The sequence below is a fragment of the Engraulis encrasicolus genome, chromosome 3, assembly GCF_034702125.1.
Source record: "Engraulis encrasicolus isolate BLACKSEA-1 chromosome 3, IST_EnEncr_1.0, whole genome shotgun sequence".
NCBI lineage: Eukaryota > Metazoa > Chordata > Actinopteri > Clupeiformes > Engraulidae > Engraulis > Engraulis encrasicolus.
In genome coordinates this window covers 15,528,730-15,541,496 of record NC_085859.1, presented here as the reverse complement: position 1 = coordinate 15,541,496, position 12,767 = coordinate 15,528,730, and the positions used below count along the sequence as shown (strand labels likewise).

Below are 12,767 nucleotides of genomic sequence, written 5' to 3'. Positions count from 1 at the left end.
AAGAAAGAAAGAAAGAAAGAAAGAAAGAAAGAAAGAAAGAAAGAAAGAAAGAAAGAAAGAAAGAAAGAAAAATGCTAAAAACAATGCCAACTTCGACTTGGACAGTGTCCTGGTCAGTAGGCAATTGAAAATTGTCGACCTGCTTATCGGGTCGACCAGTCTATCCTACCGGATGAGGAAAACAATCCCAGGACACTATCCCCTACCCTACCCGGTTTAGTGTCATGGTGCAGCTTTTCTTTACATAACTTTGCTTAAATATCTACGCCTAGAGTTAATTTCCAAAGTTATTTTCAGATGTGAAACTAAACTTACTGTCGCAGACAACCGCCTTGAGCCCGAGGGGTGGCATGATGCTTGCGTTGTGACGGGCGTCTTCGCTCCGCGCGTCCCTTCCCTGCTCGCTCAGTCAATCCGACCCTCCACTGGGGCGACGGGTGGACTGTCCTGCTGTTACACCCACAGACGATTAGGGCAAATGGGACGTGATTGCGTCGGAACTTAATCCTACCTACGCCTCCACTAACCACCAGCGCGCTCCTTGTTGCATTCCATGCGTTATGCCCCAGGGGGCGCTTTAGCATGGGACAGAAATCCAGCCTTGTTGCGCCTATGGAGAGGGAAGCTCATACAGTGGTACTGTATAGGCCTATATCATTACATAATGCAGAACACATGTGCTACAAAACATTTTAATGCACACCGCACACTCGGGTAGCCTATTTTATAATCATAACTGAAATAGGCCCATGTTAAGTTAACCTTGGATAGCCTACCCAAGCTTGGCCTTCAGGGTTGCATGCAGTTAGAGCTCCTGCGCCACGCGGGGGTAGCATTGACATGAATTTGAATTGTATACATGTCTATTATTCGAACCACTTACTACAAGGACCTCTGTTCACTGACCAGGGGGAACTATGGCGTAACTTTTGATTGGCGCAACAGCATGGCATAGGGCCATGCTACGTTTAGTTATGGAGGTGTTTTCGTAGGCTACTGTACTTCCACGCACTTGCATTAACCTTTCTCTGCCGTTTACAACTAGAATACAATTGACATTAAATACAGTATAAACAGCAAAAGAAAAGATACAAAGGAAAAAGCTTACAAATCGACTTGAATATAGGCTACATAGTTATCGTCGATAAAGTCTGCCCCTTACTGTCAAAACCATAACACAAACTTTGTTCGTGGGCGCGGAGGCGCGCCCTTATAGGCCTAGTTGTCAAGGTATCATATCGTCTTCGCCCCGCCTTTAATAGGCTATTTAACGGTGACTCGTTCAACTTCTCATGAATCCACTTCGAAACCACACCTTCGACATGCCACAGAACTGCACAGAAACTACATAGGTCAAAACGTTGAACTCGCAACGACAAGAGGAGCAGTAGGAGGGTGTGCCTCTCCGTAGTGGTGGTGAGAAGCCTTCCACCGACCGTAACCCCTGGCAAACCAGACTTGGTTACTTTAATTTGTCGCCCCTCAGTGAAAGTAACGTAAGGCAGTCCTGTGACAGTCCAGACTCATTGAGTGATTTTTTTTTGCCTTTAGGGAAAGGCAGAAGAAGACTGGTTCACGAAGTCTCTCTCTTTCTCTCTCTCGCCTTGGGTCTGCAAAACGTTCCAGTTTATCCAAGTTCAACTCTGGATTTGTAAACGCATTCAGTTGCCAACATGGGGGATGTAGTCTCAACACACCTTGATGAAAGCAGACGGGAGCTTATAACTGGTAAGTAGCTTAAGTTTAGATCTCTCAAAAAACTGTGAGTTTGAAAAGGTGAAATATTTTGTTTCTGTCACCTCGTCAGTGACGAACTTGTCAAAATGTTACTATCGCATTCGAAACGTGTGTGGTCCTCCTCTTTGATTCTTTTCCATCTCTACACAAATGAGTAGAGTAGAGTAACTTTATTGATCCCCAGGGGGAAATTCAGGAATGAATTACACAGCGTCTTTCTTCATCTTTTGTAGTTCTTTCATTTAACTTTTTGGAAGCATCACCTTTCATGAAAGTATGCTATCTCAAAACTATTTACGACTTAAAAAAATCTCTATCACGTGCCGTGGAAAATCTATCCGAACGCTGTTAAAATGAAACAGGATCTGAAAGTTGCCAAGCTTCAGTAATAACTGGAACCTCTACAAATGTTTGGTGAAGCAACGTGTCAATGTTGAGGTAGACTGTACGTTGACTACATTTTCTTGTGGTAACCTGTCTCGTAAAAGAAGCCTGCATGGAGAGTCGCCAACTTGATGAGGCTGTCTGAGGATCTCTGGACGAGATGGTGACTTTTTCCTCAGGGGTGACATCGGTGATAAAGAGTGCAGTGAAACCAACTGGATGCTGCTGTAGCCTACCCAGAAACATCTGTTAGACATACCAGCAGCCAGGCTATATACCTCAACCAAAACAGCCTTGAATTGGCTACTTCTTGAGGCAGTGTTTAAAAATGAAGCCTAATCTTGAACTTGAATATGACATTTCACCAAGTTTCCTTTAAGATTAGATATGAAGGGGTTAGTCTTTTATTGGCTAATGGATTCTTTATACTTCACTATTATGTGGTTTCTGAGAAAAGTTGTGAACCTGCATATCACCCAGAATAGACTAGAACTAGAAACAATATCTTGGCTAAATTAGCCTACTTTCATCAACTGCACTTACATTTTTGTAAGTCGTGACACAAAGTACAAAAGCAGACCCTCCCTGTCAACCCAGGATGGGGAAGTCTTGAGTCAGTCAGTCAGTCAGTCAGTCTGCCTTGGACACCACTATATGTCAAACTCCCCTCGCCCTTTCCGACCTATTTGGATTCTCAGTTCCAACGTGGAATTCATGGAATGCATGAAAAAAGTGTTTTAAAGGGGGAAAGTTGGACGGCTGTGCTGTGCTGTGCTGTGCTGTGCGCCTGTGTTGGTCTGGTTGTGTCATGGTGGGTCCGGTTCAGCAAAGCAGGACATGTCTGTCCCGACAGGATACGTGTCTGGACACAGGAATTGTGTGTGTGTGTGTGTGTGTGTGTGTGTGTGTGTGTGTGTGTGTGTGTGTGTGTGTGTGTGTGTGTGTGTGTGTGTGTGTGTGTGTGTGTGTGTGTGTGTGTGTGTGTGTGTGTGCGTGTGCCTGCTTTTCACTTTGTGTGTGTGTGTTTTCACTTTGTGTGTGTGTGTGTGCCTGCTTCTCACTTCCTTTGTGTGTGTGTGTGTGTACGTACGTGTGTGTACGTGTGCACGCCTGCACGCTTGCTTGGCTTGATGAACCTTCAGAGACCCACAGCTTTAAACACCACAAGTGCCACAAGGCCGGGTCTGTTTTCTGCATCTGTGATGGACGAGGGTGGTAGGTGGTAGACCTAAACGCCTGCACTGCACTGGAGGTGTTTGAGAGAGAAGAGCCATGCAAGAGGCATGTGTGGGAGTTGATGATTACTGTACGTTGTCGTGAACACAGACTTTGGGCTGCGTTCTTCTGACCATATTTGGGACATGTGTGTGGAATGAGTCAGGAGTGAGTAATGTCGGACAACATGAAAAGTAGAGTCCATTCCAACAACTAATCCACCTAATGAGGAGATGAGGACATCTTCAAGGAGGACTCGACTAAGTTTAACAAAGAAAAAACACACACACCCATCTCAAAAAGGTTGGGTGCAGGACTAGTAAATTCACATGAACACTGAACATAAAGTCTGCGACACCAAGCTCCTGTTTCTCCTACACATGTCTGCTGAAGGGCATGCTGCCCCAAAAAAGTCATTATATTAAAATAAGAGAAGTGGAAGCTTTATTTTCACTTTCCAAGGAGGACTCGACTCCTGTCCTGCTTTGCCCTGTTATCAGAATGAATGCTTTTTGGAATCTTCACGATGTAGTGGACAAGAATAAGGGTCCTGCTATCTGTCCAGTGCTTCCTGTATATCCCGTATGTATCGCCGTCTCAGAGGTCAGAGTTCATTTGAAGGCAACTACGCAGACTTCTCTTTGTAGTTTTAAATGTGTTTGGTCTGCTCATCTTCCTAATTAAAATAACGGACTAAACGTCCACAGACGCACAGTATAGATGCTATTTTAGAGCACTGTTACGCTTGACCTTTTGGTGATGTTCTGGACAGGAGCGAGGGCCCACTATCTACCCCACTGTTTCCTGTGTCCATGGAATCTTCTCAGAAGTCTGAGTTTATTTGAAGCAGGACTTTCAACTGTAGCTAGAATATATTTCACCTGTTCACCCGCATGGGTAGGATAACATGAATGAGAATCATCACAAACACGTACTGTATACAGTATAGAAGCACCGGTCGGCACTTTTGGCCTTTTTGGTGATGTATCGGACAAAAATGACCAGAACAAGGGCCCAAACGTTTTGGGCCGAGCCCTTCTTTAGCGTGTAATGGCAAACAGTTTCCTTCATTCGTCTATGTTTGATGTGGGATTCAGCACCCAGTTAAAAAAAACTGTGAGAATCATTAGGCGATAGTGTGAGCATGTCTCCTCCTCTTTACAGAACCAGGGTGCATCCCAATATGTGACCTTGCCTCCTCCACTTGTGCTTGGCTCCTCGCCCCGCCTCCTGGCCCCTCCTCCGTGGAGAAAACGATAAAGTTTCCCAGTTGTCAGCCTAGCCACAACAACTTTTGAGGGACTGTTTTTCATTCACCATAACAATTGAAAACGAGAAAAAGACTCTACAATTGAGCTTTTGCAAGATATTGAAATATATGCTGTTGTCAGTGATGTCATCATGACGAGAAGCGAGTGGAGGAGGCAAGTGGAGGAGGCAAGGTCCCATATTAAGATGCACTCCAAGGGTCCGCCATCAGTCCACTGCTTCCTATGTGTCATGTAGTGTACTGTCTATGCCTAATTTGTCTATGTCCACACCTAAAGTCTATGTCTGTCTATGTCTGCACGGTAAAGTAAGAAACGTAATTTCAATTCTTTGTATGACCAGCACATAGAAAGAATAAAGAAATTGATGATAAAGCCGACCTGACTTGACTTGACTATAATACAGAATAGGAGCATGTTCAGAAGCCCACTGCTGTGCCACTGGAGTTGAGCACGTTCTCCCCTGCGTACGCCTCCCCATGCATACGCCTCCCAGATGGCCTGCCTGGGAATCCCTTCACTTGGCCAGGGCCGCATTCCAAGTCTGGATGTCATTGTTGTCATCTTCCGGAGTGAGGTCATGCAGCAGCCTTGATTGGGGGAGTTTAGTGTGTGTGTGTGTGTGTGTGTGTGTGTGTGTGTGCGCGCGTGTGCATGTTCCTGTGTGTGTGTGTGCGCGTGTTCCTGTGTGTGTGCGTGTTCATGTTCGTGTGGTGTATGTGTGTGTGTTCGTGGACTGGGGGTGTTTGGGTGGAGCGTCAGGCTCCTGCTGCTATCGAGAGCTGGATTCCATGGTGGCCCCCCACGTTTCCTGTGTGTGTGCGGAAGGTTAGGCGCTACTCTCACTAACTCACACAGCTGTAACCGTGAGCTATTAATCCATGTCTCTGTGTGCCTGCCGTACATGGCGTTTGTGGTATTTCTTCAGCATATTTCACTGTCATTTTTATCGAACATTAAAGGGGGAAAAGCATACACACAACGGTATGGCGGATTTAATGTCCATTTATAGTGTGACTGCTTCTAATGAAAATATTAGAGCACTTGTTTGTTGACCGAGCGTGGGTGTGGTGGTATGGGTGGAGTAAGTCGGGCAGGAAGTTTGGCTGTTATATTTGCCCCTTTGGCAGCAGTATGGGCAGGGCACTACACCACATAGGTGAGGTGGCGACGGGGCCAGGCCTTGAAGGCATGAACAGGGTTTTCTCTGTTTTAAAGACGTAGCACCACAACGCCGGGACCAGGCCTTCTCTCCTCACCTCCACGCCATACAGAAAGTGCCTTGTCCTTACTAACCAGCCCCAAAACACAAACGCTTGTGTGGCCACCACTTACACTGACACACCCCACCCTACCCTTAACACACGTGTGTACACACACACACACACACCAGCACACACACGCACACACACAAACACACAGGGACACGCATTCTTTGCCCCTCATACCATACTCACACTCCGGGGCTTTAAAAGAGAAAAGCTAAGGCATTTCCTACATGTGCTCTCTGACCTCACCCCTCACCTAACCCTTTCATCACCCCACCCCATCCCACTCCCCATCCCACCACCACCACCACCTTTTTCCTGCTCCGCGTCCCATGTTAGCTTTTAGTCACCTCTGTCTCACGGCTATTGACTGGATGCCTGACGAGAAAACGAGCCCACTTCCTTGACTCACTCGAGGGATATGATGAGCCACTCGAGAGCCATTGTGTGGTGGCTTTGAATAGCAACGCAACGCAACGCAACGCAACGCAACGCTGGAGGTTCAACGCTGTGTGCTGTGCTCAATGTTGCCAGATGTGTCTGGCCATTTCCATCCCAAACGATGCTCAAAAATTGCCTTCAATCCCGCCCAAATTGTATTCATTTCTGTGGCCATAACTCTACAGGAAAAACCCACCCAACTTTTGACCATTTTTACCCGCAGACAGCCATCCCCAGCAGCCCAATTGGGTGGGTAACTGGCCTATCTGGCAACGCTGGCTGTGCTGTTCGTTCAAGGGCCCGTGATTCTCATCGCCTAGTCTATTCTTTCCGCAAACACTCCGCGCCTGTGAGTCACAGTGCATCAGCCGTAGCATATGTATGGTTCACTGCAGGACAGATGGGAAAGTTTGTTTGAGAATTTTGTGGCTTTTTGAAGAAAAAAAAACAGTTAAAAGGGGCTGAGGGGGAGAAAAAGCTGTTCATAAATGCTGTTCTTGTTTACAAAGTCCCAGTTGAGTTTTGTGGTTTAATCTATCTTGCTGCTTCTATGTACTGTACTGTACTGTACTGTACTGTACTGTGGCTGTGATCACAATCTGCCTTACTCAACACTTTGTCTCATTACCGGCGGTGTAAACGAGTCCCATTTGACTACTCGATAGGAGTGCTGGCGCTGCACTGCAAATGAGCTGGCCTGGCCTGGCCTGCACCAGAGAGGAGGAGAACGGCTTCGCTTCACTGAGCTGTGGAACTGTCTAGATGAGCAAAAGCATGGAGCCAGGGCAGCTGATGGCTTTTGCTGGGCCCAGGACAAAGTCAGGACAAAGGGAATTCATTTTTTATCTAATTTTATCACAGGGAGTTCAAAAGTGTTTTTGGAAATAAGAAGACATTGTCAGTCTGTATTAAAAGTTATCTCTTAAAAAAAAAAGGATATCGGTTATCGGCCAAAACCGCAATATCAATATCATATATCGGTATCGGCCGGAATTTTTCACATCGTGCATCCCTAATTGTTATGGTTGCTTTGACTTGAGAGGTTAAGTCTCTCGAAGTAAAACGCGTTGGATGTGGCTCTCCATTCAAGCAGTTCATGAAAAGTCAAGGCTATGTCATTTGTGTATGTATAGATTTGTACTTTTGGCCGAAAGGAGAAGTAATACAACTCTGAGGTTGGTGGTAAAAATTGAGGGTCAGCAGTTTGGAGTTATTTCACACTTTCTACTTCAGGCGGTAGCCTACTGTGGTTGCTAAAGTGTTAAACAATAGTCAAGTGTTTTATGTTGAAATATGGTTAAAGGATTGATATGAGCCAACACCCAAGTTGAGTGACTGATAAAAACAGGCCAGTGCTCTCCATGTATGCTTACAGTTGCTGCAAGCTAGTGACATGACTGCACATATTATTTGGCCTTGTGGTGAAGTCGGTTATTCTCTTTTTTTGTTTCCCCCCACATGGGTGGAGATACTGTAGGCTACGCTTCCTCTTTTTAGAGGCTTTCCTTCTGGCTAGCGAGGTGTGTGTGTGTGTGTGTGTGTGTGTGTGTGTGTGTGTGTGTGTGTGTGTGTGTGTGTGTGTGTGTGTGTGTGTGTGTGTGTGTGGACGATGCCTCGTGGCGCATTTTCCACAGTGGCTGCCTGCAGGCTAAAAAAAAAAAAAACATTGTCCTGTCCTCCATTTAAATCCACCATTTGAGTCACATGCTGTGGGGACAGCATGTCAGCAGAATTCCTGTAATTTAATAGTGCCATTTTGATTTGTTCTCGCTCAACAGCCACTTTGTCCTGTTTAATTGAGTTTGGTAGGCTGTCAACAGCGATGGCACACTCCCCTCTCTGATCTTCCCGACACGGACGCCGCCCATTCTGCAGGCAAAGCTAGCTATGCCTGAGTATGCCCTGAAGGCTTTCATGCCTCTCTGGCTTTTCCTATTGTGAAGTAGTCTGTAATGCTATGATTTAACCCCGAGTAGTAGGGTTGTAATGATATTGTCTCAAACCGAGAAATCATGATACACAGTCACCGTACTGAGGGCAGTGTCGTGATGCGCCCTTTAGAAACTCTGTTACCCTTCAGTCCAGAAAACAATCACATGGTAGGATGTGATTGTGCTTCCAACTTTCAAAACAAGATCATTATTATATTTTAAACTGTTTTTCAATTCTTAGCAGCTTATTGTTACCTATTCCCCCTACAAATGATTATTAAAAAGATAGGCCTACGTTTGAAAACTTGTGAGGTGTATGGAACCGTAGATCAAAAATTGTGATATGAACCGAATCGTAAGTTGGATGTATCGTTACCGCTCTATAGAGTAGAGTAGAGTAGTAGAGTAGAGTGTTTATTTCTTCTTCAAATACAATGCTGAAGGCTACAGCCTGCAGTGGAATTGGTCAGGTCAACTCTATAACGCGCAAACAGAATTAAGAGTTGATTGTTTCGTTGTTTACAGGAGTATTTTAACACTACGGGCTAATGAAAGCTCTGTGAATAAATAGTAGATTGTATTGAATGGAACTTAGACCTGCACGGGGCATGTAGTATATCCCTACGCTAAGTCAGAGGAATTTCAGCATTCAAAGTGCAAATAGTTGAGTCTCTCCAAATCCTCCCAGCTCTTAAATTAAGGTTTGGGTTCAGCCTGTGGTGGTTCAGTCAGTCAGGAAAAAAAGAGTTTTTGGAAATCGGTTTTGGAGAGCATTGGTGTTTATTCCTTGGGGATAGCCCGCCGTTATGACGTGCACACACACACGCACACACACGCCTAACTTCAGTTTCTTGAGCAACTTCCTAGAACTACTAAGTACAAGTATCAATGCCATTCTCATACAGTGCCTTTTGAAACTCACATCAGATTTCACCCAGCAGTGACATTTCAGATTAAGTCTTCAGGACCGACAGAGTCGCGGTGACATTTGTGCATGACGTGAATAGTGTATTGACAGGAGAAAAACGGCTTATGGCCCTGACAGCACACTGACTTCTCCTGAGATTCAATTCATCATTTCAATGGTGAGCTGCCATGCTGTATGTGTTGATGTGTGTTTTATACTTCTCTGTCAGTGAAGACACAGAAATATGGTGTTGTCAATGGCACTGTGTGTGATGCTGAGGTCAGCCCAGTAACTCTTTTCTTGGAAACAGGACCCAAGAGAATCACATGAAACTCACTCACTAAAGTGGATGACTCAAAGTAGCCCAGCAAGCAGCATACAGCGTGTGGGACCCCATTCCAATCCACACACGCCACACAGAAGACGGGCTCAAAAGACGGATCTCAAAAAAAAACAAAAAACACTGGCATTGTCCTCAGCCCTGTGACTTTATAATCACGTCTCCAAAGGGAGTCTCACTCCAGTAATTGTGTTATGATGGCACGCTTCCTCCCTCCCCTGGCTGGATTGGCCATACGGCATACAGGGCATTTTGGCCGGTGGACTGTTGATTATTTTTGGCCTGGTCCTCCTCCCCTCAGTGTAGTGGTGTCAGCCCTCATGCTGCCACAGCTGACCTCTCTGAGTCAGGTTTATTTATTCTTTTTGGCTGTTGTTGTCAAAATGCCTCGTAATAGATGACTGAAAATGTTGTCACATGGCTTCATTGTCTCACTCAATGCCTGGCGGTACATGTCTTGGCTGAAAATGCCCGGCCTGTTTTTTTTTGTCAGCCCTTCTTTCTCTCTCTCTCTCCCATGCCCGGCCAAGTTAGTGAGCCATACGAGGCATTCACTTTATCCACGCTTGCCGCTTATTAAAGTCACTGGCTCTATCCTACCGTAAGAGGAGGGCACTTATCACAACTAATCTACTGTGTGGGCCAAAACAATAACTTTTATATGATCATACCTTTTTAAGACACCATACTGGATTTTTGTGTCCATTTGACAAGAGGATGATGTGTGCAGAAATGTATTCTGCCTATCATCAGAAAAGTGCTGATGCATGCATTTTTTGCATGCATTACACTTCAAAATGGACAAAATTCCTGTTCCATTGTTCTTGTTCTTTTCCATTAATAATTGAGATGCCACAGATAAACGCATACACATAGTAGGCCGTGGACCCTGACAGAGATTGTCTATGCCAAAAAGAAATGACCCCTGATAAGATATGAAGTTTTTCTCTCAGGCCTAAGGAAAATAATACTAAAAAGTTCAGTCCAGGGTAAAGTACTTTTTTATAGGACTCTGTCTTTTTATGATCCCATTATGAGAGCTGTGTCCATTATCCATTTTATGCTGAAAACATCAGCATTAACTAAAGGGCAGCTAAATGGTTGAATAATCCCCCTGCGCACATAAACCATCAGTTGTCATCTTTAAAGGTCATGGTTGTGTTCCAGGAAGAAGGCACATTACAGATTGCTGAAGACCTCACTTTTTTGTTTTGTCATCCCACCTTTTCAAATTTGAGGGAGAACCAGTCAAATCTGAAGTCTTCTTCAAGTGATATGGTGAGGTTGGAAGGATGGAGGGGAAATCAGGCTATATAGCCATAAGCTATTGATTTGTCAATGGCTCGATTGATAATATTTGTCACAAATAGGCCTAACTGTAGTTTTGGAATGACCAAGAGGGCCTCGTTTTCCATTATCAACCGAATAAAGATAATGGATTCAATTGATATGGTCTAAGATTGAGTTGTGGTTACCTCAGGGGTCACTAAGATAACGTCATTTAAAAAGTGGTGCAGTTAAATTGACCCATGGGTCACCCTTTAATATGTGGCCAGATTCCTACCTCCTATTTGATGTCTGGCAGATCCCTCTCATCCTATCAGATGTGGATGGGCGGATATTAGTAGGATGTTATTTATTTACGCTATGTGATAAGCGCTGTAGATTCCGAGAACGATATCGGCAGTTCTGATGAATGAAGAAATGCCTGAATATGGGTCATAGGCTGGGAAGCAGAGAGGGATGGAGGGCAAAAAGGTGAAATGTTCCAGACCCAAGGAGAACGTCCCCATCCCATTATATTGAGTCGGGTGTGTGGTGGTGGTGGGGGGTGATGGCAGATGTTTTTTTTTTCTCCTGGGCCCAGTCAAAAATGTCAGTGGTCCTGGTTTTATATCGAGTTACCCTTTGCTATGCCGAGGCCCATGGCCGGACTGGTCATAAGGCATTTGCTCGGTGGACTGTTTAGGATTTTGGCCTGGTCCGAGTCAGATTTAAATATTCATTTTTGCTGTTGTGTTCAGAATAGCTTGAAATAGATTGCTAAAAAATGGTTGTCACAGGATGCATCGTCTGTGTCAATGCCTGGTGGACTGGTCTTGGCTGACATTGCCCGGCCAGATTTTTTGTATTTTTTGTCCATCCCTGCCGAGGCCCCAGACAGCGAGGAGCCTGTGCTGTGGTGGAGGGCATCCAAGGGCACCAGGACTCCATCTGATGGGCCCAAATATTTTGACATGCAGCAGAGCACAAGCACATAGTGCTATGGATACCTTTTGGCAGAGTTTAGTTTTCTCAGGTTGTAGTAGAGTAGTCGAGTAGAGTAACTTTATTGATCCCCGGGGGGAAATTCAGGTGTCCAGTAGAATTTCCCCCCATGGATCAATAAAGTTACTCGTCTCTACTACAACCTGAGAAAACTGTTTTGTTTTGCAAAATGCATATAGCGTAGCCTGTATTGATGATGTTCTAACTTACCGGTATATTTTTTGTTTGATGCATTGTTTCATGTTGCCCCATAAATCCCTTTTCACTTTTTCGCTGTTATTTCTGTCTTTCCCCTCAGCAAGACCTTAGCAATCAGCGCTCCTCTCTGAGCAGATTTCCAGCTTTTGTCTTTGGTCCCCGTGGTTTAGGAACAGGACCGGGTTAACGCACAGGCTATATATAGCTGAAGCCTTGGGGCCCCCACCAGGCATGGGGCCCCAAATTGGACAAAAGTAAAAAGATAATTGCAGAATTGTTGTGTGATGTGATATTGAAAAATTCATTGGTTGCGTCAAGTATTGTTTTAAATCTAATTAATACTCTCCAGAGTTGGCTGTCAGGTTATCCGTAATTCCTAGCTCGTAATTATGACACTGCCTATGTACAGTAAATGTGTTGCAAAATTGGCCTTCCCCGGGGGCCCCCCATAGCCCCCTGTAGCATAGGGGCCCCGGACCATCTTAATCTGGCTCTGTTTAGGAACTACAGTAGCAAGCCCAGAAGGGCTCTTCCTTTTTGGGCGCCGGTTTCCCCAGTGGTTTGGGAGCGCCATCGAGACTTCCTTTCTGTTCTTCCAGTTGGCCTACCACAGCTGATTTTTGTCTGCCTGTTGTTTTCATTAGCCAGTAACTGGGACCGGGGCTGCTGCGCTGACTGCTTTGTCTGGGCCTGGGACAAAGCCTTCCAAAAGGCCCCACACCTCAATGCATTCAATGTAATGAGAACCCAATTCTGGGCCCCCCCCACTCTCCCTGGGCCCGGGACGGCTGACCCCTTTGTCCCTCCCCC

The 12,767-nt window shown here is 45.4% G+C and overlaps 2 protein-coding genes across 3 annotated transcripts in view; one reads left to right on the top strand and one right to left on the bottom strand.

Moving 5' to 3' along the window:
• stxbp1b (syntaxin binding protein 1b) overlaps positions 1-515 on the bottom strand; it is a 34,457-nt gene extending 33,942 nt beyond the window's left edge. For both annotated transcript variants that reach the window (XM_063194331.1, XM_063194330.1), the window contains exon 1: positions 316-515. In XM_063194331.1, coding sequence (XP_063050401.1) covers positions 316-352 — 37 coding nt within the window. In that variant the 5' untranslated portion in view covers positions 353-515. The remainder of the gene's footprint in view (positions 1-315) is intronic.
• Positions 516-1,290: 775 nt separating this feature from the next.
• Positions 1,291-12,767, top strand: part of niban2b (niban apoptosis regulator 2b) — a 71,517-nt gene continuing 60,040 nt past the window's right edge. The window contains exon 1 of the mRNA XM_063194836.1: positions 1,291-1,728. Coding sequence (XP_063050906.1) covers positions 1,674-1,728 — 55 coding nt within the window. The 5' untranslated portion in view covers positions 1,291-1,673. The remainder of the gene's footprint in view (positions 1,729-12,767) is intronic.